This window comes from Prionailurus viverrinus, chromosome E2, assembly GCF_022837055.1.
Source record: "Prionailurus viverrinus isolate Anna chromosome E2, UM_Priviv_1.0, whole genome shotgun sequence".
Classification (NCBI taxonomy): Eukaryota; Metazoa; Chordata; class Mammalia; order Carnivora; family Felidae; genus Prionailurus; species Prionailurus viverrinus.
Genome location: NC_062575.1, coordinates 51,116,238 through 51,138,825, shown reverse-complemented (window position 1 = coordinate 51,138,825; position 22,588 = coordinate 51,116,238). Strand labels below are relative to the sequence as shown.

The 22,588-nt window shown below is 60.0% G+C and overlaps 3 protein-coding genes across 6 annotated transcripts; all 3 read right to left on the bottom strand.

Annotated features, from left to right (window-relative positions):
- Positions 1-982: 982 nt before the first annotated feature.
- On the bottom strand, positions 983-5,483 carry APOC1 (apolipoprotein C1). 4 transcript variants are annotated; one of them, XM_047834156.1, is made up of 5 exons: positions 5,291-5,394; positions 3,777-3,842; positions 3,576-3,653; positions 2,922-3,042; positions 983-1,177 (listed from the first exon to the last, which is right to left on the bottom strand). In XM_047834156.1, the coding sequence occupies exons 3-5, from the start codon at positions 3,631-3,633 to the stop codon at positions 1,120-1,122; spliced, it is 237 nt and encodes a 78-aa protein (XP_047690112.1). In that variant the 5' UTR covers positions 3,634-3,653; positions 3,777-3,842; positions 5,291-5,394; the 3' UTR covers positions 983-1,119. The 4 variants fall into 4 exon arrangements, with proteins under 4 accessions (XP_047690112.1, XP_047690115.1, XP_047690113.1 ...); XM_047834159.1 differs by lacking the exons at positions 3,777-3,842; positions 5,291-5,394 and adding an exon at positions 5,423-5,483; XM_047834157.1 differs by lacking the exon at positions 3,777-3,842 and having other exon boundaries at positions 5,291-5,428.
- A 2,025-nt stretch (positions 5,484-7,508) lies between these two features.
- APOE (apolipoprotein E) lies at positions 7,509-10,240 on the bottom strand. Its single transcript, XM_047836575.1, has 4 exons — positions 10,135-10,240; positions 9,325-9,375; positions 8,649-8,835; positions 7,509-8,312 (listed from the first exon to the last, which is right to left on the bottom strand). Exons 2-4 carry the CDS (start codon positions 9,365-9,367, stop codon positions 7,628-7,630), a joined length of 915 nt encoding a protein of 304 aa, XP_047692531.1. The 5' UTR covers positions 9,368-9,375; positions 10,135-10,240; the 3' UTR covers positions 7,509-7,627.
- A 1,814-nt stretch (positions 10,241-12,054) lies between these two features.
- TOMM40 (translocase of outer mitochondrial membrane 40) lies at positions 12,055-22,378 on the bottom strand. The gene is made up of 10 exons (XM_047836574.1): positions 22,268-22,378; positions 21,893-22,172; positions 21,070-21,137; positions 20,502-20,594; positions 19,343-19,444; positions 19,157-19,262; positions 14,049-14,171; positions 13,838-13,914; positions 13,613-13,715; positions 12,055-12,635 (listed from the first exon to the last, which is right to left on the bottom strand). Exons 2-10 carry the CDS (start codon positions 22,164-22,166, stop codon positions 12,496-12,498), a joined length of 1,086 nt encoding a protein of 361 aa, XP_047692530.1. The 5' UTR covers positions 22,167-22,172; positions 22,268-22,378; the 3' UTR covers positions 12,055-12,495.
- Positions 22,379-22,588: the final 210 nt, after the last annotated feature.

Here is a 22,588-nt window from a genome sequence, read left to right as displayed (position 1 = left end):
ATAATTGACTTTAGACTTCTGTGCCTCAGTTTCTTCTTGTTTAGGTTTTTTTTTTTTTTTTTTCCAAGTTGAGAATAATTACACCACCAAGTATTATGGAACCCATGTACCAGGCCCAGTCCTGTGTTGAACTATGCCTGGGGACAGCAGTGATGGGGCATATAGTCCAGCAGGGGAGACAGACCCATCACCAGACAGTGATGAGCCAGAGTGGGCAGGGCTGGGATGGAGATGCTTGATCCAGCGTGGGGGTTAAGGAGGGCTTCCTGGAGGAGGGGGCATCAAAGTTTCCTTGGAGGGTGTGGATTGTGTTGATCTTTTTCAGGGCTCTAGCCTATGTCCTCCCCTTGCTCCCTTCCACATCCTTCTCTATTTCCCATTTTAAGTGTAATAAACACCTACTGTGTGCATGGTGATGAACCAACCTGGGGTCCCTCGTTTTGGGCAGCCCAGTCAGGGAAGACTATGGCAGAGCAGTAGCCTCAGGTTGGGGTCCAACCCAGCTCTCCCCTTCCTGACAAGTGACTTCACCTCTCTGGGCTTCATAACTTTTTTTTTTTCCTAATGTTTATTTATTTTTGAGAGAGAGAAAGGGAGAGAGAGTGCGAGCACAAGTGGAGGAGGGGCAGAGAGAGGGGGGGGACAGAAAATCTGAAGCAGGTTCTGTGTTGACAGCAGATAGCAGGATTGGGGGCTCGAACTCACAAACCATGAGATCATGACCAGAGCCGTAGTCGGACGCTCAACCGACTGAGCCACCCAGGTGCCCACCCCTCTGGGTTTCAATGCCCTCATGGAATTAACAGGGCCCAGATCCCAAGGTACTCATGAGGATTCTTTTGGGATCATGAAGTTCAAAGTCTTCAGCACAGGACAAGCAGAGAATTGCTCCATACATTTGAATCCTAGCCCCTCTCCCCCAAAGGCGCAACCCCTACCCTGTCCCATAGCCTTCTGCCTCCCAGCAAGGAAGCACTCAGAATTCTCTATGGTATTTTTATTGGAGGGTGGGGTCGATATGGACATCACAAAGTCCTCCTGCTGAGAGCCGGGGTATGGGAAATTTTGGAGCCCCCTCCTGGGGCACAGCCCAGAGGACAGAGGCAGCTCTCTTGGTATTCAGACCACGGGAATTCTGAAATTTTTGAGCCCTTCAGCAAAGGAGGTCATTAATTTCCTGTAGGGGAGAGAGGGAGAGCAAGAGAGGTCATTGTGTTTTGTCTCCCCTCAGGAAGCCCCAATCCTGCCCCTTACCTGACTCCCTATCTCCTCCTTCCCCCAAAGAAACAGCATAGCTCCCACATCTGTGAGACTGGGTAGAGCCTTGGGGTGGGTGGCCCAAGGTCGGGGTTTCAGTTTTCCAGATGGATCAGAGCCCTTTGAAGTCAGAACGCTTCACCCTGGCCTAGCTGTCAAGGCTTGCTGTCTCTTGCTACGGAGCACACTCTTTCCTAGCTTTCTTCTCCTTACTTATTCAAGGGCACTCTTCAGAGCCTCCTTATCTTTGCCCAGGATGTTCCCCTTGCCTGGAATGCCAGTCTCTCCTTGATTATGTACGTGTCTTCCTGGCTCAGGGCCTTTGTAGTCACAGGGAACATTCTTCCCATGTTTCTAGGCCTGGCTGGATTTTCCTAATCATTCAGATCTCTCTTTTTTTTTCTAAGTAAGACAGCCAAGTGCCCCATTAAGCGGTAACACTTTACTTTTTTTTTTTTTTTAATGTTTATTTATATTTGCGAAAGAGAAACAAAAGTTGAGTAGGGGAGAGGCAAAGAGACAGAGCCTGAAGCAGGATCCAGGATCTGAGCTGTGAGCACAGGGTCCGCCGCGGGGCTCGAACTCACCAACCGTGAGGTCATGGCCTGAGCTGATGTGGGACACTCAACCGACTGAGCCACCCAGGCGCCTTAGCACTAACACTTTAAATTTTTTTTTTTTTTCAACGTTTATTTATTTTTGGGACAGAGAGAGACAGAGCATGAACGGGGGAGGGGCAGAGAGAGAGGGAGACACAGAATCTGAAACAGGCTCCAGGCTCTGAGCCATCAGCCCAGAGCCCGACGCGGGGCTCGAACTCAGGGACCGCGAGATCATGACCTGGCTGAAGTCGGACGCTTAACCGACTGCGCCACCCAGGCGCCCCAGCACTAACACTTTAAATTGAGATCTGAAAAAGGAGCACCTGGCTGGCTCCAGTCAGTGGAGAATTCGACTCTTGATCTCCTGATCTCGGGGTCATCAGTTCAAGCCCCATGTTGGGCATAGTGCTTACTTAAAAAAAGAAAGTGTCTCCACTTCAAAGGGGACCCAATAACCAAATCTACAAAAGCCCCTCCCCAGTCTTTGGTTGTCTGTAAACCTACCCTGTTTAATGTCATCTGGGTGCTTAGCTCTGTTTGGGCTAATCTCCTGGAAATTCACTGGTTTTACAGTCTGTTCCCCGTGGGCTGGGACTTTACCTTATTCACCACGATTATTCCCCACATTGGAACAGTCCTGGACACTTAGCCCAATAACTATTTGTTCCTGAATGAATGATTCTCTAAGTCACCGGATGGAGTCAGTGTTGGTTAAACGGCGTATTGAGCATTTACAATGTGCCAGGCACTATGCAAATCCCCTCCGTTTTAAATTCTTGGAAAAAGGCTCAAGATCTACTCCCGAGATCACACTGAGAGTAGTGAGTCTTGGCTGGCCTGTGGACCCAGGTCCGACTGATTCCCAAGCTGGTCTTAACACCACCACGCAGCACCATTTCTACAGTGTGGTCTAGATGGGAGTCGGCAACCTGTCCCCCACATCTGAGCACTCTGTGAGCCAGCTGCGACCACGGGGCAAGCTGTCAGCCGCTCCAAGCCTCAGTTTCCCCACTCTGCTAACCGACAGACCCAGCCCTCCCAAGCCCTGGGGAGATTCCTAACCGGGTCGCCTCAGGAATGTTCTCGAAGGCGTCCTTCAGGTTGTTACCAAACTCCTTCAGCGAATTGGGGATGTTCCTGAAGGTGCCGGCGATATCTGGGGCCCCCTGGGCCGGGGCTGGACCTGTCCAGAGATAGGCAGGGGTACAAAACTTTCAGTATTGGGAGCCCTTAGGATGAGATACCAGAGATGAGAGAGAAGCTACTGTACTTGAAAGTGATTCTTGGAGGTCGTGGTGCTAGAATCGGAAGGAACGGAGTGGGGTGCGGGGTGCGGGGGGTGCGGGGGGCGGGTACTAACGCGACCAGATGGAGCTCAAGCTGCTGGGTGGTTATTCGCTTGCTCTCAGCACAGCTTCCTCCCCCGCCCCTTTCCAGACTGTAAACGCATGACAACCAATCGTGGAGGGGCGAGTGCATACATCATCGGTTGCTAGGGCTTCCCGGACAGATTTGCCCGTCGCTGGACCGCCCCTCAGAGAGCCCTCACCCATCTTTGCAGGGGTCGGGTGTGGGGGTGTCGGTGACACATAGGAAAACCAGGGCACAGAACGGGCCGCTGCGCTCCCAAGGGACCTCCAAGTTTGGGCCCCAGGCCCGTGTCCAACTTCAAGCTTCCAAATCTCAGACTCCCAGATTCTCCTATCCCACTTTTACCTTCCAAAACCATCAACAGAACCACCACCAAAACCGGGAGCCACAGGATGAGCCTCATGGCTGGACCGAAGGGGCGCTCTGGAAGCAGAAGCAGGGGTGGGAGTGATCGGTGACACCCCTCCCTCCTCCCTCCCCGAAGTTCCTTCCACCCCCTTTGTAGTGCTCTTGGAAGGGCATCCCTCCCGGGCATTGAGCACCAACCTGGATCCGCGGAGCCACAGCAACCAGGGGATGGGAGGTCCCGGCCGGGCCCAGGCCTTTATCGGGCTGGGGAGGGGGAGGCGGAGGGGGCGGGGAAGGTTAATCCCTCCCCTTCAGCCTCCTATCCCGTCCTGTGCCCACCTACCTTTTCCTCTTCTGCCCCTGGCTGCTGGTGGCGGGCGGGTCAGGTGCGGCCTGGGCACACCCCTTAGGGACAGTGCCTCTTGGTGTTAAGCACCTGCACCTCCGAATCTCCCTGACGGTGGGTGGATCTCAGCCCCGCAACGGGGGACTGCCTATATTCTCCACCCCCCGCCCCCCAAGCCATCTTCCCTCTGGGCTTTCTCCTGCATAACACCTTTCTTCAGGCCTCAGGGCTTGTCTCGGTCACTCAGTCACTCTGTCACTCCATTCGCTGTAAAGCCCCAGGCCTCCTCCTCTTCCACCGCCCCTCCCTTCTCAGCAAGTCCCTTCTGCGCCAGCAACTGGGGTCACCCAGTCTGCCCCCACATTCCTACTCCCATGCTCCCATGCCACCTGCAGTCTTTCTTTCAGACTAGCCCTCAAGCCCCCCCCCTCCCCCCCCATCTCCCTGCATCCGGGAGCATCCCGGACTTCCGTGGATGCGTCCTGGGGTCTTAGTCCCACAGCCCCCAATCTCTTCTGGGAGGGGGTCTTTTCAGCCAGTCTAAACTGCAAAGCTTCAGCTTCAAGGATCCCAGTGTGTGTGCTTCCATCCATTCCCCGAGACCCCTCCTTTCCCTCTGCCGACCCCCCCCCTCCCCACTCCCCAGGCCTCCAGGCCCCCTGGTAAACGCTCCATCTGCCCTGACTCACCCCCTCGGGCCCCTCCTGGCACGAAGCACTCCCCCCCTCGCCTCCCCTCCCACCACATCCGTCCCTCAGGGCTGGAGTCCAGTGTTTCCCCCACCCCCCTTCCCCTGGCTGCCTTTGACCGCCAGTGATCCCTGGCAGCTGTGGGGAGGGCGGCCCTGGCCTCAGACTCGAGGTTGGCTGGCCTTGTGCCCCCACAACCACGTGTCAGCTTGGGGGTGGCGGGGGGACGGTTGTGAAAGGGATGCACAGACATGACCCTGGCAGGATTGCAACAACCCCCTGGCCAGCTCAGTGCCTCCAGTCCCTGTCAGCCCCCCAGCTGTCTCCCCAGACATCTGCTTCCCCTGTGAGCCTAGCATTCTCCAGACATCCACCCAAGGGTCTGCTTCCCTTCCTTCCCCACCCCACCGGAATAGAACACCAGCTTTGCTTTTCCAAGTCCCGTCCTCAACCCAGCTCAGGGCCTTCCGTTTACAGATGGGGAAACCGAGGCACAGCCAAGCACATTCAATGGCTCAGCAAGGGGCTAAGGGCTAAGGGGCGGCGGGGTGTTTCCTTGTCCCTCCCCTTTCCGGACTCCTGGGAGTCGCCCTGGATCTCTGTGGGGATCAGCCTCCACCCCCACAGCACCCCCTGCCAGCCTCTGTTCCCCCAAACTTCTTTAGTCCCTGTGCTACCTCTAGACCTGACTGCTCTCTTCGTCCATGAGAATTCAAGATTCAGCTCTTCGAGGGGAAGAACATGGCCGATGCCAGCCCCCGCATTGACATCTGTGGTTCAGAGGGCTCGGCCCCAGCTCCAGGGCATACCGTGAATCAGCAGCACGCTTGGCTGGGACTAGATCCCCTGCCTCTGAGCCCACTGACCCCTCTCCTCCTCACCAAGCCTGGGGTGAGTCATCTGGGGGGGTGGGGAGGAGAGCCTGCCTCCCCAAGGGCGCTGGGGGCAGCTGGCAAAAGCCAGGAGCGAAGAGTGTGCACCAGCCACACGGAGGAGCGCAGGCTGGGCCCGGGAGTTACCAAGCTCAAGTCCTGGCCTGTCCCCTGGGCTGGGAACCCTGCTCCCCTCGTCTGGGAATTGAGGGGGTGGGGAGAGAACGCCCGCCAGCAGCAGGGGCTCCAGGCTCCAGTCCTCACTGCCCTGAGTGTCCACTCCCACCTGCTCCCCACCGCGGACTCCAGGACTCTACCCGGCGGGGCAGACCCTCGTGAGGGTGGGCGGGATGGGCAGCTTCGAGGGGCCCAAGTACAACAGAATGGTGGAGAGGACACACCCCAGATGGAGGGAGAAAGGAAACAAGAAACAGGCAGGGAGGGGGAGGGGGGAAGAAACTGGAGGAGGAAGAGATAAAAGATAGAGGTGGAGGAAAACAGGAAGCCAGAAGAATGAGGCTTCTCAGCCTGGACAGGCCAGGAGGCCAGGAGAGGGCAGGAGGCAGAATTAGGTGAAACAGGGGAGCAACAGGGGCGCCTGGGTGGCTCAGTAGGTTGAGCGTCTGACTCTTTGATTTCGGCTCAGGTCATGATCTCACCATCGTGAGATGAGCCCCCCGTCGGGGTCTGCACTGTCAGCACGGAGCCGGCTCGGGATTGTCCCTTTCCCTCTCTCTCTCTTAAAATAAATAAATAAACTTAAAACAAAAAAAAAAAGTTAAGGGATGCCTGCGTGGCACAGTGGATTAAGAGTCTGATTCTTGATCTTGGCTCAGGTCATTTCATGGTTTGTGAGTTCAAGCCCTGCGCTGGGTCTAGGGATTATTTAAAAATAAAATCTTAGGGGCACCTGGGTGGCTCAGTCAGTTGAGCGTCCGAATTCAGCTCAGGTCATGATCTCGCGGTCCATGAGTTCGAGCCCCGTGTCGGGCTCTGTGCTGACAGCTCAGAGCCTGGAGCCTGTTTCCGATTCTGTGTCTCCCTCTCTCTCTGACCCTCCCCCGTTCGTGCTCTGTCTCTGTCTCAAAAGTAAATAAATGTTTGGGGCGCCTGGGTGGCGCAGTCGGTTAAGCGTCCGACTTCAGCCAGGTCACGATCTCGCGGTCCGTGAGTTCGAGCCCCGCGTCGGGCTCCGGGCTGACGGCTCAGAGCCTGGAGCCTGTTTCCGATTCTGTGTCTCCCTCTCTCTCTGCCCCTCCCCTGTTCATGCTCTGTCTCTCTCTGTCCCAAAAATAAATAAACGTTGGAAAAAAAAATTTAAAAAAAAAATAAATGTTAAAAAAAAAAAGTCTTAGGGGCACCTGGGTGGCTCAGTTGGTTGAGCGTCTGACTTCGGCTCAGGTCATGATCTCGCATCGCAGTTCATGGGTTCGAGCCCTGTGTGGGGCTCTGGGCTGACAGCTCAGAGCCTGGAGCCTGCTTCGGATTCTGTGTCTCCCTCTCTCTCTTTCTGCCCCTCCCCTGCTTGTGCGCGCGCTCTCTCTCTCAAAAATAAATAAACATTTAAAAAAAAAAAAAAGAAAGAAAGAAAGAAAAAGGAGAGTGATAATAGTAAAGGCTCAATCATAATGGCAGGGGTCCCGGGGCCTTTGAGGTCACAACTCCAGGAAGCAGGTACTATGAAGCTTCCGAGCGAGCCAGGCTCGGAAAGGTGGCTTTTTTCTTGCCCCTCCCCCCCCACCCCCCCTTTGTCAGAGGGGACTGCAAGGTTTAACCTGGGGAAGGGGGATCTGTTCCAGAACCATGTCTCAGAGACAGAAAGGAAAGAGAGGTACGCAAGAGACAGCGAGCGGGGCTGAGCAGAGACAGAGCGAAAAAGGGAGCCTCTGAAAGGGGCAGAAGGAAGCAAACACGGAGATCAGAAGAGACAAAGAAGCAGAGGGGACAGGGCAGAGCGGCGTGGCGGCCGGGGCGAGAAACGGAGGCGGGAGCCGGGAGAAATGACACACGGAGGTCCAGCGGCTGCTGTGGAGCTTGGTGAATCTTTATTAAGCTGGGGCCTTCCAGGAGGGCGGCAGGGACAGGGCCTCCTGTAGTCGGGGTGGAGGGGTGGGCAGGGGCGCGGGGGCAGGAGTGGGGCCCTCACTGTTTCTCCACGGGCGCCGTGGTGGGGCTGGTGCCCACGGCCGCCTGCAACTTCTCCACCAGCCCGGCCCACTGGCGCTGCATGTCTTGCACCAAGGGCTCGAACCAGCTCTTGAGGCGGGCCTGGAAGGCCTCGGCCTGCTGGCGCATCTGGTCGGCCTGCTCCTCCATCTTGACCCGCATCTCCTCCACCTGCTCGCGCACCTCGTCCAGCCGCCCGCGCAGCTGCTGGCCCAAGGCCTCGGCCCGCTCCCGCAGCGGCTGCGCGGCCACGGCGGCCACGTTGGCGTTGCGCGCGCGCGCCTGCTCCACCAGCGGCCAGAAGCGCTCGCGGATGGAGCTGACGCTGCGCTCGGCGCCCTCGCGCACCCCGGCGCGGTACACGGCCAGGCGCTTGTGCAGGTCCTCGGCGTCGCGGAGCAGCCGCTTGCGCAGCTTGCGCAGGTGCGAGGCGAGGCGCCCCCGCAGCTCCTCGGCGCTCTGGCCCAGCATGGCCTGCACCTCGCTGCGGTACTGCGCCAGGCGGTTGCGCACGTCCTCCATGTCCGAGCCCAGCCGGGCCTGCGCCGCCTGCAGCTCCTTGGCCACGCGGGCCTGTGTCTCCGAGGCCATGGGGCCCAGCTGCTCCTCCAGCTCCTCCCTGTAGGCCTTCACCTCCTTCATGGTCTCCTCCATCAGCACCCTGGGGGGCCGAGAGGGCGGGAGCGTGTGCGTGGGGAGGGAGGAAACCGAGGTGGGGGGGGGGAGGGCAAGATGGGGACAGAGACACACAGGAGCGGAGATGGAGAGGGAGGCGGTGCGAGAGACTGAGCTAGCCTGACGGAGGGGCGGCCAGAGGCGGGAGGAGCTGAGAAGCACAGAGAGCCAGAGACCGCCAGGAGCCCCAAGCGGAAAGAGGAAGCAAGATGTGAGCAGGGACGCCGAAGAGTTGGCGACAGGGACACAAAGAGTCCCGGACAGGGGGGGAGGCTTGGGGGTCCAGAAGGAACGGCCCACCAGGAGCGTCAGGGGCACTCACGTCAGTTCCTGGGTGACCTGGGTGTTGAGCACCTCCTCCTGCACCTGGTCAGACAGCGTCTGCACCCAGCGCAGGTAATCCCGGAAGCGGCCCAGCGCCTGCTCCCAGGGCTGGCTGGCCTGCCACGGGGCCTCCGGCTCCAGCTCCCGCTCCAGCTGCGGCTCCGGCTCCACATCGGCCCAACATCCTGCGCAGAGCAAGTTCACGGGCAGTCAGGCTGCTCTGCCCCCTCCAGGCACGCGGCACTGGTACCCAGTAGGTGCTCCACGAACGCGGGGCTGCTTTACGGGGCACTGGGAGCCGGAGGAAGAAGGATGCCCAGTGCGTTTGACCGGCTGGCAAGCGTATATGTGTCTACGCCTGCTCCACGCGGGGCTGTGTGGTGGTGATGGGGAATAAAACTAGTCACGGCTGACACTAATCTGGTGCTTGCTACCTGACAACAACGCGTTAGGAACTGTTAGAACTCCCATTTTAAGGACGGGGAAACCGAGGCCCAGAGAGAGTAAAACAGGTCCACAGAGCCAGCGGATGTGAGAGGCCTCCCCTCAAGGGGGAGACAGACCCGCAGAAGGAGGGACCCAGGGATGGAAGGAGGGCAAGGTGGGGGGGGGGGTGCACGTGAGGATGGGAGGGGAAGGAGGCGGGGAACCCTGAGCATGCCCCGCCCCCATACCTGCCAGGAGCGCGACCAGCAGCGCCGCCCACAGAACCTTCATCTTCCAGCCTGCGATTGGTCAGTATGGGTGAGAAATGTCAATCAGCAGCCAGTGGGGACCCCTCCCACCCAGAGCCCCGCCCCACCCGTTCGGGGCCTTCCAAGTCTCGCCGTCGCCCCGCCCCGTATCTGCATCAGCCTAATCCGACCACAAACATTTACCAAGCGGCCCCTCCATTGTCTGTTTGGCTCCCTCATTGTCTCCTCCTATCTCCCCGTCCCCAGGTCGGCCTCTGCCGCCCAAATTCCATCCCTCTCTCCCGGGGTTCAAATTCCAGTCACCCTGCCCCGAGTTCCACGTGAGCCCCAACTCTGGTTTGTAAGTTCCAACTTCGCATTCCTCGTCCTGCCTTCACATTCTAAGCCCCAACTTCACATCTAAACGTCATTTCCCACCTATTAGCTAATTTAATGCTCACTTGAAAGTCCTCCGATGAGCGCTCTAGCTACCTGACCGCCACCCCTGCCTTCCGCCCCGCCCTCACCCCCACCCCTGCTCCTCCAACTAATGGAGATCTGAGGCGGCACCGAGTAGGTGCTCAACGGATGACAGTGACAATTCGTGGGCTCCTGACATGTCTCATCTGGGTCTTCCTACAGGTCCAGCTCCCCCCCCACCCCCCTTCCAGCCAAGACGGAATGCCCCTGGGGCCCGCTCCTCCCCTCGATCCGTCCCCTGCTTCGGTCCTGACCCTGGCGTAGGACAGTCACCTAGCCCCCGCCCATCCCTCACAGAAGCCTTGAGCTGGTCCCTCAACTGTTTCTCACCGGCTCCTGGGGAACCTCCTCCTTTGCCTCCGCTGGGGCTGACTAGAACTCAGGGATCCCAGACTCGTCCAATTATAAGGCTCCCCCTGCCCCGCCCACTCCTCCAGGGCCAGGGCGGCTGGGCCAGCCCCCAGTCACGAGGTGGGCTGTTCCCCACCCCCCCCCCTTCACACAGCCGGCAGGGGGAAGGAGGTGGGGGTTGGAGGCTCTGTGACGCCCAGCCCCCGAGAACGAGGTGACATCTTACCCAGTAACTCAGGCACCCTCCTCCATTCTGGGGGGCTAGGCACGAAAGGGGAAAGAGCAGCATCTTCCCGGAGCACCCACCCCCTGCCCGTGTCTCTTTCTGTGGATGGAGGACTAACACTTGGGGAGGGGGCTCGGGGCGGAAATCCTGGGTCAGGGAAAAGACTGGGGGCTTGGATTCCTGGGCTCTGAGGGGAGGGGGCTGGACAGAGATGGGATGAGAGGGGTGGGGCAGGGTAATGCATCTGCTAAAGGCCTAGGCTCTTAGAGGGGAAACCCGGGTTTTAATCTTAGCTCCTTCTTTGTGATCTGGGGCACGGATGGGCACTTCTCTGAGCCCCCTTCTCCCTGACGCGAACTTCGCAGATCCCAGGAGCGCCTACACCCGCCCTGCTCGCTCCTGGAAGAATTTGTGCTGCCGGTTAGGACCGCAGACTCTGGAACTAAAAGGCCTGGGCTTCAACCCGCGCTCAGCTGCCAGCTGTCTGACCTTGGCCCGATGATCTAGCCTCTCTGAACATCCTACTTCTTGGTCCACAAAACCAGGGGAAATAGTTGCACCCATGCCGTCATTTGTTGATGCAACAAGCCACAGCATGCATGAAATACGGAGAGTTCCTGGTACACAGCAGGGCTCGTCGCGGTGACCCACAGTGAGCTCGGTCACCTTCCCAGCAGCCTGTTCTTGAATCCTGTTTCACAGAGAACCCCAAGCTGAGTGGACGTGGATGAAGCCACACGGTAAAGGGGCTGGGTTTCCCTCCCGGTCCCTGGAGGGTGTGTGGAACACGGGGTTCTAGGAGGTCAGGGGAGGCCAAAAGCCTGGTCCCAGGAAGGTGACCCCAGTGCCAGCCGGGCTCAGGCCTGTTTGCTTTGGCCTCAGAAGGCGCCGGCAGGGAACTAGTGGGTGGCTTCTCTGGGTAACGAGGGGTCATCTCTGCTCAACCGTCTCCCTCCCCAAAGCCCGTGTGTGGCGTGGCGGGTTTCGGTTCCCGTCTGGAGAGGTGTGGGGTGGGAGTTTACTGGAGACCTGGGTAATTAAACGGACACCTCACCTCCTCCCCACCTATGCTGGAGACGACTCTGCCCAGGCCAGAGCCAGACTCCGGCCTCTCTCCCGAGGCCCAGAAGCCCTTCATCCCCTCAGGCACAGCTGATTGCTTCTCAAGTCTCTCGAGGTGCTGGAATCCTGGCGTGGCTTCTGAAAGTGCTGACCTTCCGACCCTCCTCTGCCCCTTTTGGAAGCCGAAGGGCCCACGGAGTCCCAGCTTGTGCCCCAATCCCTGCACGGACACATCGTCCCTGTGGTTTCAGCTGGCAGGCACAGTCTTCTGTGGCCACTCCGGCCAGGCCAAGCCGGGGTGAGTGACCACAAGAGCGAGCCCTCCCGGCGAGGGAAGGCCTGTGATGTGCCGGCAGAAGTCACACAAGTCACGGGGAGGATGTGTGATCTCAGGCCAGGCGGGGGCTCCCTCGCCGTCCGCTGGCTTCCAGCCTCCGCCCCGCGGCGCCCCCTGCTGGCCACTGTAAGGTCCGTCTGGGCGGACCGGGCAAGAGGGGCTACACAGAGGAAAACAGAGGCCTCCTATTCCACTTTTTTTCATGTATATTTTTTGTTGGCTTTTTTTTTTTTTTCTGTAAAATGTCCCGGTTCTTCCATAACTTATAAACATGATTTATACTGAGGGATGGGTGGGGAAGTGGGTGGGGGCAGACTGACAGGGGATGGGGAAGCTCCTCTTCTCGCTGCCCCCTCAGGGCCGGGCCCAGGGCCCTTCGGGGGACTGGGACGCCCCAACACCTCCCTGAGGTTGTCTGGCCACCTCTGCCCCTGGTGCTCAGAATCTGGCGTGCCCCTCGATTCTGGAATCCCTCCCGGGACTCCAGGCCCACGGGCACCCTGCCTCTGGTGCTCCGAATCCTGAAGCGCCCGTGGTTCTAGAATCCCCCCTCAGCTGCTGGGGTGATGGGTCCCCTCCTTTCCGCTGCCCCCCTGGCCCCCGAGGAGGGAGGGAAGGGAGGGGGAGGAGGGCTCAGGTCTCCCCTCCGTGGCAGGGGGAGGGGGAGATGGGATCTGAAGGAGGAAGGGTGGAAGGCGGGGGGGCCAGCAGGGGCTCAGCCGATGGTGAGGCCAAAGCCGCACTGGAACTTGTTCTTTCGGTGATTCAGGAAGGCCCCGAGGGCCAACGTCAGGGGCAGGGGCGGGAGCTTCTTCTCCAGTGTGGCGCCCACAATCCAGTTGCTGTCCATGGAGCCTGCAGGTAGATGGCTGGGTTGAGAGCCAACTTCCCATCCTGTCCCCAAAGAGTCGCGCTCCAGGCCACCTCAGATACCACCAGCCGGACTGTCGGCTTCTAGATCTCTGCCCACACTGTTCCCACCACCCGGAGACCTCTTCTCGAACCCCAAGTTCTCCAAGCCCAGGAACAATTGGCTTAGTCGTCCTCTCCCACGCTCCCCCTGCCACTCCGGGCAGCCCTCTGCCCCACCCCCAACCGTGAGCCTTGGGAGGACGGTGCCTGGCCACCACTCTGTCCCCAGCACCCTGGACAAAGGCTGGCCTCAGAGCAGCTGCTCACATCTGCTGAACGAGAGACTGAGCCCTACGCGTGTGCAAGCCCGTGGGGCCATCCCCACACCGTGCGAAGGGCCAGTCGCTCATCTCACAGGAGCGGAGGGCAGCGCAGTGGGAACGCAAGCCCGGCCTCGGAGAGCAGGCTGACTGCAGAGAGAGGGGTCAAGGGGCAGGCACAGAAGGTAGGCTTCAGAGGCAAATAAACCCCTGGGCCTCGGAAAAGCCCTGCCCGGGGCTGAAGGAAGCGGCTTTGCGGGGTGGTCTTCACATACCGCCAACCTGAGAACCACTGAGGTCCGAGGGGAAAGACTTAAGACTTAGCGTCAGGACCAGAGTCAGCCCGGGAGGAGGCTCTGGATGGGGCTGTGACCGTGCACCTGAGGGAACCTGTCCCCACTCACGTCAGAGGAGCGGGGTGGCCCCGATGCACTCCGAGTCGCCTCCCGCTTGTGAGAAAACAAAGAAGAGGACCAGAAGTGCCAAGCTCAGGTCTCCACCAGCTTAACAAGAGTCTCCAGGGAATTTGGAGGCCCCCTCCCCCGCCCCCTCGCCAAAGTGCCAGCGCGCTGCCCTCCACCAACTCTTTTGGCCTACACACCCGCCCCGGGCCCAGTCACCTGTCACCTGTTTTCCAAGTATGGAAACTGAGGCCTGTACCTTTGAAGAGGAGGTTGGCCTTGGGCAGGTCCAGCTGGTACCCGAAGGAGACACTGGTGTCCTGCATCCTTGTGCTGGCCTCGAACTCCACGCCCACCTGCAGCTGGAGGGGCCAGGGCAACACGCAGACAGTCAGCCTCCCGGGCCGGACTCCCGGGCACACGGGCCCCTGGCAGCCCGTGCCTGCAAAGTGCGCCCTCGCAGCCGGTCCCTGGACCAGCTCACCTGGTCGCTGGCTTTGTGGTAGTACGTCGCGTGCATGCCCGCCTGGCCCAACGTCACTGTCGCCAACCAGTTGTTCACTGTAAGACAGCAGGGTGGAGGGTGGGGCGGACCACCAAGGGGGCTTGGAAGGCAGGCCCGTCTCCTCTCTCCTCCCTCAGACCCGGGCCCCTGGCCCCCGGCCCCGACCCCTGCCCTCAGGCCCCAGGCTCACGTGTGTATTTCCCAGCTAGAGACATGACCGTGCCTTCCTCCCCGGGCCGCCGGTGGTAGACCAGCTCTCCACCCAGGGCCAGACACGGCGTGATGCTCTGCAGGTAGTGGGCCACGAGGATACCTGCGGGTGAGATGGGGGAGGGGTCACCTGGGCTCGGTGGTCAGCTTCCGCCCAGCCAAGGTGCCGGGCCGGACTCCCACTCCAGGGAGCTTTCCAGGTTCGCCCCTGCTGGAGGCGCAGGGCCTGCCCTCAGGCCTCCCGCGCCCCGTGGGACCTCATCAGGTCTGTACCGCCCCACGAGGCTGGCGTTCACCTGCCACTCTATTTACAGAGGAGTCCACGGAGGCTAAGGAAGTAAGTCACTGATCCGTGGTCACAAGGCATGTCAGGGGCAGAATCTGGGCTCCTCTACCTCCCAGGCCTGCGTCCTGAACCACTATGCTGCTGGGAGAGGCAGGAGGGTAGGGCTGGTAAGAGCACACCTCTGGGGGCCAGACAGCCTGGGTTCAAATCCCAGCCCCACCACCCGCTGGCAGAGTTAATGGCGGGCCACTGGCGCCACCTCTCTGTGAACGGGACTGTCTCTCGAGGTTATGCTGTGGCCTAGAGGAGCGAATGAGGCGCAGGGTAGCGTGACCAGTGCTTGGTGATTGCTGGGACTGGCCACGGTGAGCTTTACGACTGGTTTCCTCTGCTCCCTGGCTGTAGGGACAGCCCTGAGACCCCTATTGAGCGCTGGCCAGCAGGCGACCGCCCCCTGGTGGGCGGAAATTCTCGGAGCCGGAGGACTGGAGCCTGGGAGCGTAGACACCGCAAACCAGGTAAACAGAAGAAGCAGGGGGAGGGCCGGTGACATAGAAAACAGGGCACGTTCACGGACTACACGGACATACACGGAGTCGGAGTCGGAGACATGGAAACGGGGTCAGAAAGGGAGGGAGGGAGAGGGAATGGAAGATTCCCTGGGGGGGAGAATGAGTAGACACAGACAGGCTGAGAGGATGGCCCAGTGAGGAAGAGGACGGAGAAAAGGGGAAGGCCGGACGCAGAGGGACACGGGGAGAGCGGAGAGCCGAGTGAGGGGCAGGAGGCACGGAGAGGCTTCCCAGACCAAGAAAACCACCGGGTCTAGGGAGCCTGACGGTTCATGGCCACGGCTCTGGGGCTGTGTCTTCTGGGGTCCAGGGTGGGCCGAGCTGGCCCCCTATGGGCTTTTGTGAGCCTCAGTGCGCATTCCTTCCCCCCTCAGAGTAGGAGACTTGGGGCACCCCTCCAGCCAGGCTTGTCCCCCCATTCAAGGAGGGGCAAACTATGGCCCAGAGGGGAAAAGTTAACAGTCTGTGGTCACAGAGAGATTGGCACTTAAACTCAAGGGTCTCTGGCCTCTCAGCTCTGGCACCTACTGAGACCCGGGGCCGGGGGACCCCCAACATCCCCTCGATCTCCCTGCCCACCCGCCCCCTGCTCTGCTGGTCCCAGTCTCACCCTCTCCAAGCAACTTCATGGGCAGCACAGAGGGACCTTGTTCACGCACACACCGAAACCTGTTCTCCCCCTTGCTCAGAACTTGCCATGGCTCCCCAGTGCCCAGGAGAGCAGGCTGCAGGGCCCTGCATGGCTGAGCCCCAGCTTCAAAATCGGGCCCCTTCCTCTTCCCGTGACACGGTCAGCTACACCCTTCTAGCAAATGAGTATGTAGAGCTCACTCTTTCCTCAGGACCACGCACACGCTGTCCTTCCTGCCCGTACTGCCCCTGAGGAGTCTGGCCAACTACATGCTCGCACCTAAGTGTTTCCTGGAGCAGGTTACTTCTCTCCAGCACGCTCCCTGATCAGAGGCACGGTCACCAGAGGACCATGGCAGTCGCCCTGTCCGGGCCTCCCTGCTTTCACCTTGGCCCACACCTGCAGTTGGCAGGTATACGCTGAGAACTATGGTCAGAACACGGTCTCCACTGCTCGTCTCGCTCCAACGGATCCTGGCTAGTTCCCCCATTCTCCCTGCTCCCCAAGCACGTTCCCTGGGCCGCTTCGTCCCGGGGCTGCCCGGCTTGCAGATCTTCACCGGCTTCACCTCTTCCCCCATCTCTGTCTCCCAAACTCAGCCTGTGCCTCCCGCGTGCATCCAGACCCAGTTCCCCTAAGGCACCGGGTGCCCCGAGGCAGGGGCTTCGCCAGAATGAGTGGTTCTCAACCAGGGGCCATTCTGCAGTGTCTGGAGTGGCCGGGAAGGGTCTTGGGAGTCCAAAACCCCATGAGAAGGAAAGAAACTGAGTTAGACCTGTGAGCAAAGAGGTGGCCTTGGCCAATGGGCAGAGCCAGGCCAACCTGGGCAAGAGTCAGGTCTCCAGTTTTGCCCCCCAACCTGCTGGGCAGGGAGGCAGGGACAGATGGGGCAGGAGGAAGGCGTGGGCTGACTCCCCCCACCCCCGCCTTTCCCCTGCTTGCCTGGGACCCACGCACACCAGGAGTCCTTGGCGAAGTCCCCCATGGGGCAGGAAGGGCAGACACCCCAGAGCAGATGGGCAGGTAAGGGCAGCACCCGGAAGGAACGCAGTTCTCGGCCCCAGCCAGTCTGCTCCCCACACTCTGTGCTCCGTAGGCCTCAGAAGCAGTGCCCTCCTCACCCTCCTTTGACTAAACACCATTTTAGAGAAGCTGTTCCCGTCGCTTTAGGTGAAACGGAGTGTGTATGTGTGTAGGGGGGAGTGGTAGTTACAAGCTTTCGTGGCAACCTGAACTTTTTCCGTGTTGAGTTTTTCCCAACAGTGATGAAGTCACTGTGTGATTATTTGTTTTAAAAGCAAACGTCGGGGTGCCCGGGTGGCTCAGTTGGTTAAGCATCTGACTTGGGCTCAGGTCATGACCTTAGTTTGTGAGTTCGAGCCCCGCGTCGGGTTCTGCGCTGACAGCTCAGAGCCCGGAGCCTGCCTCGGATTCTGTGTCCCCGCCCCTCCCCTGCTTGTGCTCTCTCAAAAATAAACATAAAAAAAAAAAATGAAAAGCAGATGTCTCCTGCACTGGGCTGGGAGCCCTGTGAGGGCAGGAAGGGGCCGTCTCAGGCACTGCTGGGTCCCGGCACCGCCCTGCCTGGGGCCGGGCACATGCCCGGTTCTCAGGAGAAGGCAAAGGCTCCAGAGAACGAGTTGAGGCCACGTAGAGGGAACCAAGAAAGAACACGGGCCCTTGAGGCAGGCCACGATTCATATTCCAGCTTCTCTGTGGGATCCCTGGGCCTCACTTCCCCCACCTGTGACATGCGGGCCATGAAAACAGGGACAGCCCCTGCCGATGGCGGGACAACGTGGAGACCCCACACGGGGAGAAGCCTCGCTGTGCAGCTGGCCCCGCGCTCAGGGCTGAAGACGGGCTCCCCCGCCCCAAATCCTTCACCGAGACGCGGTCGCTGTTTTTGTGCCCTTGTGACAGGGGAGGCTCCATGGGGTTGGAGCCACCGGGGGCCTGAGGCCGAGCTGTCGGTGGAAAGTTACTCGCGTGCTCAGCGCTCATCTGGGCCAGCAGTGTTCGTGTCTCAGGGAACGGAAAGACCCCTGGGAGAACTCAGGGGCGGACGGGTCACTGCTGGCCTTGGGCTCCGGGGCAGAGGGACCCGGACGGAGGCCAGTGTTGGGAGGCACCGGGGGACCATCCAGTGAGCGTGTGCGAGGGTGGGGGCGGGAGGGGTACTCAGTGCCAGAGACACAGAGCTCGGATTCACGAGTCTGACCCGCTGTGCGTCCTGGGGAAAGTGCTTGCCCTCTCTGGGGCTCGGGACGATGAGCAAGCTGGCAGCGCCCGCCTGGCTCTCGGGGACTCAGCGAATGGCGGCGGGACGGACACACGTGCAGGAACCCGCCCCCCCATCCTGCCAGGTGTTCAAACCCGGACCTACAGAGTCACGCCCTCACCCAGCTCCCACCCCCAACCCCCCGGCCAACCCCAGGGGCTCCGCTCTCACAGCCCGTCCGGGCCTGACCTCCGCTCACCCCTCCCTCCAACGGCTCCCGCAGCGGAGCCCCCTGTAGTCTGCTCTCCCCGGGGGGGCCCGTTAGAAGCTACACCATCTCCTGTCCCTCTCATGCTGACAGTGGCCCCTGACGCAGAGTGACGGCTCAAGTCCTACAGAGCCTCCTGCGATTTGGCTCCTCAGCCCTCGGGCTTCTAGCTCTCCCTCCTACCCCACCCGTTATAAAGCCTCCGGCCCCAGGGCCTTTGTGCCTGTTGCCCCCTCAGGCTCAAGACCTCCTTCCCCCCACCCCTCTCTGCCGGGTACCTCCCCTCCCGCCCTTAGTCTTTGTTCAAGTATCACTTACAGAAGGGGGCTTTCTCCGAGGACCCCATTTTCGAAGGCCCTAGTCTTTCCCAGCCCCTATCGCCTGACACGGACACCTTGTCTTTTACGCGATGCTCTGCCAGCATCTGCGTCCTCCGGAATGGAAGCTCCCGGAGAGCAGACTTAACTCTCCTTTGCTCCCTTCTCCTCAGGGCCTGGAATGTGCACGGTACACGCCCAGGCAACGCGCATTATGAACGTTGAGAAATCAGACACGCAGAGCCAGAAAAAAGGGGAACCATGGAGAGACCAGACGTACAGACACAGGTCGGTCGGTCCCTGCCCACACCAACCCAAATGGGAACTTTCCTCGGCCGCTTCTGTCTCAAGACGGCCGGCCCCCCGCCCCCACGACTGCACGGGGACTCACCCTCCCCGTTATCTATGCAGCCCAACAATCCAAGCCCGTAAGCAGTCAGAGCAGCTCCCGTTTCCCTGGGACCCATTACGTGTCCCACGCCCCTTGAAGTTTTTTTCACACGGATGAACTTAAACGAACTTAACCAGCCTGTGGGGCAGATGAGGAAAAGGAGGCCCACAGAGGTGATGGAGCTCGCCTACAACCGCGGCGAAGTCAGTGGCAGAACTGGGGTCTGAACCTGCTCGCTTGCGCCCAAATGCTAGACTGCGGGAGGCTTCGAGCTCACGTCTGCCCCACTTCGAGCTCACGTCTGGCCATTTCCAGACGGTGGGAAAGGATCTCCAGACGAGGGACTGGACGTGCTGGGAAAGCTGGGACTGAGATCTACCCTCCAAGCCCTGCGTCTCTTACCTGAACCCACCAGGACGTCCGGGTTCCCCAGAGTGACGGCGGCCGTGAAGTCAGAACCCCGGTACTCCCCATCCACCTGCCAGTTCACGAACTTGGACTGCTGGGTCTGTAGGCGGAAGGGACGGTGTAGAGGGCAGCCTGGTGCTCGGGGTGGCCGGGGGAGCAGCTGACCGGTCTCTCACTTACCTGGATGGCCATCTTGGACCTGAGGCCAGGGCCCAGCTGGTGAATGACCTGAGCATTGAGGCTGCCGCTATTGTCCATGTCACCCACCAGCACGGGGAATGCCTGTGGCACAGAGGGCAAGGTTAGAGGTCAGAGGTCTAACACAGAAATACACGAGTGATGAGCCTAGGTGAGAGGCCTAGCATCACAAAAACCCACACTGAAGTCCCCCTCCCCCAGGAAGCCCTCCCTGACCGCCTAGGCTGAGTCAGGCTCCCCTCCCCCATTTCAGTCCTGGCTACCCTGGACTGTCTGGGGACAGTCCGAAAGGTCTGTTCCCTTTCTCGACTATGCTGAGAACCCCATGGCTGTGTCAGTCACCGCTCCGTCTCCAAAACTGCCCAGCACAGGGCTGAGCACAAAATGGGGTACAAGGAAGGTTTGTCAAACACGGGAATTCATGGAATGGAAATAGTCGATGTTAGCAGAGACCCGATTCAATCCCCTAGCTCCAGCTGTGTCCTGCCCAGGCTCCTTCTAGGCCCCCCGTTTTGCCCCCATTCCCTTAGCTCAGCCTCCGCATGGCAGCCTGAAGGGTACTTCTAAAAAAAATCTTTTTTTTTCACGTTTATTTATTTTTGAGACAGAGCATGAACGGGGGAGGGTCAGAGAGAGGGAGACACAGAATCGGAAACAGGCTCCAGGCTCCGAGCCGTCAGCCCAGAGCCCGACGCGGGGCTCGAACTCACGGACCGCGAGATCGTGACCTGAGCCGAAGTCGGCCGCTTAACCGACTGAGCCACCCAGGTGCCCCCGAAGGGTACTTCTAAAAGCACAAATTTGACCACCTTCGTCGTTCAGATCTTCCCGTGGCTCTCCACTGCCCCCTAGAGAAAGCCCACATGCCTTGTTTGGCATTCAAAGCCCTGCACGCTCTACGGCGCAGCCCTGCCCTACTCTGGGTCATCACTGCTTGGTGACCCCGGCCCTGACCCAGCACAGGGCTGGGCAGACGACAGGGCTTCAGGATGAAGGAATGACCGGCCATGTTCTAAAGCACCTCGGAAAGCCAATCCCTACCTCCCAACATCCTCCGCTCCCTCAACAGCTCCCGCCTCCTGCGACACTGAGCCTTGGTTAGAAGAAAGACACAATACGTTACAGATAAGAGGAACCTCACCTCTGTGGGACTCAGCTGCTTTGTCCCCACGTACGTGACCCCGAAGTGGTAGTTGGACTCCCCGATTGTGCTGAGGGCTACCGTGTGGTTCACCTGGGAGAAGACGGAGGGCTGTGGAGCCGAGTCTGTGGGCCAATCGCCGATAAACCCAGCTTCAACCTGCCCCCAGCAAAGCTCCCTTCCAGGCTAGGATGGGGACGCTTGCCAGTCGGGCTTCCCCACCAGGGAGGAAAAGACACATGGCTAAGGGCTGGGCGGGGGATGAAGACGGGGAGGTTCGGCCCCACCAGATCACGTACTCAAAGAAACAATAAGTTGGAGATGCGGCTACATACCCGGTACTTTGCTCCTGCCTGGATGTTAAGGGGGGGGAGGGGTACCTCTGGATTCTGGGTCCCTAAACACTTCCACTGGACCCAATGAGCAGTCAGCCTGGCACTGTGTCTCTGAGAGTCTTTTCAGGTACCAAGGAGCCTAGCCCTTCAGGGGGAGTAAGGGGGCTGTATGTGTCGGCGCAGGGAGATGGTTGGGGTGACCGCTGGAGGGAAAGGGCACCAGGAAGGCTCACCTGGAAATGGTTACTCAACCCTTTGTTGACTGTGAGCTTGACACCTTCCATCTGAATGGGAAATAGCTCTGAAGAGGACAAACACTGTCACTCTCCACTCTCCACACACGCACACCCCCACGCAAACACATCTCATCCCTTCCTGCCCTACCATCCCCGCACTCCCTTCTCCAGGGACCCAGAAGCAGAGCACTGCACAAAGTACCCCGACCAGGAAAGAGACCGTCTAAGCTAGTAGATGGGGCCAGGACCAGAGCCTCTGCCTGCATCCAAATCCCAAAGCAAGCACCTACTGCCCATTTGACTCAAGACAAGTCGCTTTAACTCTCTATGTCAAACTTGTCACCTATGTCATCTGTAAGCTCACCACGTGGAGACACCGCACACAGTTCGTGGGTTGACATACCCCGAATGCCAAAACAATGCTCAATAAGCCATCACCTCCTTTGCTATCATACTTGTTCCAAGCCAATATCCAGAAGCCTTGAATTCCACCCCCACCGGACCCTTGCTGACACAGTGACCTTGGGCCTCAGTTTCCTTCCCGATCACACAAGAAGGCTGGCTCGGCTGATCCCTGGGGCTCCTAAGATCCCTAAGGCTTTACTCCACTGCTCTGGCATTCCATCCTGAGGTTCTACCATTTGATCCCCTCGTTCTGTGCTCCAAGTCCAACATTCCACCTCTCGATCCTAACGTCAACTCCTAACGCTGTTAGTTTCCAATGGTCCGTGCCAATTCCCAAGGTCCTCAGAGTGCTCTCCCTCCCCCACTCCCCCGAGATCCGGGCCCTCACACCCCTGCCGGGTCTCTCGCCCCTCACCCTTGCACTTCCGGTGGCACTCCTCGAACGTGCCCGGGTTGGGCAGGCAGCCGCAGGCCCCATCGTCCGCAGTCCCTGCGGCGCTGCCGGCCGCAGCACCGGGGGTCCTTTCCGAACCTCGACCCGCACCGGCCCCAGCGCCCAGACCGCCCCCGAGTGGCGGCAGCGTGAAGCCCGGAGGAGAGGGCGGAGGCGGTGGCAGTCCCACGAGGGCGGGCGCGGGCGGCGGCGGCGGCCCTGCCGGAGGCGAACTAGCGGCCAAGACGTTCCCCATGGTCGCCTGCAAGGGGAAAGGTCAGAGGGCGAAGGTCAGGGCCCGCGCACTCCAGGTCCAGTCCCAGCCAAACCCGCTGTGTCCCGGGCCCCCGTTCTCACTGGCGGCAGCGCCTGCACCCGGCCTGGGCTCCGCTCCCACCCCGTGCGCCACGCGCAACCGAACCCGCTGCCGCCGCCGCCGCCACCGTCGCCCCGCCCCGCCTAGCCCATTGGTTCAGCATGCCCTGGGATCCGCCCACTAGCCCCAAGGCCTGGCCCTGCAATTGGAGTCATGGCTGGGAGTCCCACCCACCTCTTTGGGACGTCCTTTTCTATTGGTTCCCACTCACAGGCAGGTCAAGGCACACCTCCCCGCCTTTGCCATTGGCTCGCAGTGCTCACATCTATTGGCTCGCAACGCCGCGGGTTCCGGTGTTCGTC

What these genes read in the sequence shown, in the direction of transcription:
- APOC1 (XM_047834159.1), bottom strand. Translation starts at nt 3,633, where the DNA reads ATGAGGCTCATCCTGTGGCTCCCGGTTTTGGTGGTGGTTCTGTTGATG. An exon ending in TCTGTTGATGGTTTTGGAAG is followed by an intron (nt 3,043 to 3,575) that starts GTAAAAGTGGGA and finishes ATCTCTGGACAG; the next exon opens with GTCCAGCCCCGGCCCAGGGG. An exon ending in AACATTCCTGAGGCGACCCG is followed by an intron (nt 1,178 to 2,921) that starts GTTAGGAATCTC and finishes TCTCCCCTACAG; the next exon opens with GAAATTAATGACCTCCTTTG.
- APOE (XM_047836575.1), bottom strand. Translation starts at nt 9,367, where the DNA reads ATGAAGGTTCTGTGGGCGGCGCTGCTGGTCGCGCTCCTGGCAG. An exon ending in GCTGGTCGCGCTCCTGGCAG is followed by an intron (nt 8,836 to 9,324) that starts GTATGGGGGCGG and finishes TGCTCTGCGCAG; the next exon opens with GATGTTGGGCCGATGTGGAG. An exon ending in CAGGTCACCCAGGAACTGAC is followed by an intron (nt 8,313 to 8,648) that starts GTGAGTGCCCCT and finishes TCGGCCCCCCAG; the next exon opens with GGTGCTGATGGAGGAGACCA.
- TOMM40 (XM_047836574.1), bottom strand. Translation starts at nt 22,166, where the DNA reads ATGGGGAACGTCTTGGCCGCTAGTTCGCCTCCGGCAGGGCCGCCGCCG. An exon ending in AGCAGCTGAGTCCCACAGAG is followed by an intron (nt 19,445 to 20,501) that starts GTGAGGTTCCTC and finishes TCTGTGCCACAG; the next exon opens with GCATTCCCCGTGCTGGTGGG. An exon ending in GGACGTCCTGGTGGGTTCAG is followed by an intron (nt 14,172 to 19,156) that starts GTAAGAGACGCA and finishes TCTCACCCGCAG; the next exon opens with GTATCCTCGTGGCCCACTAC.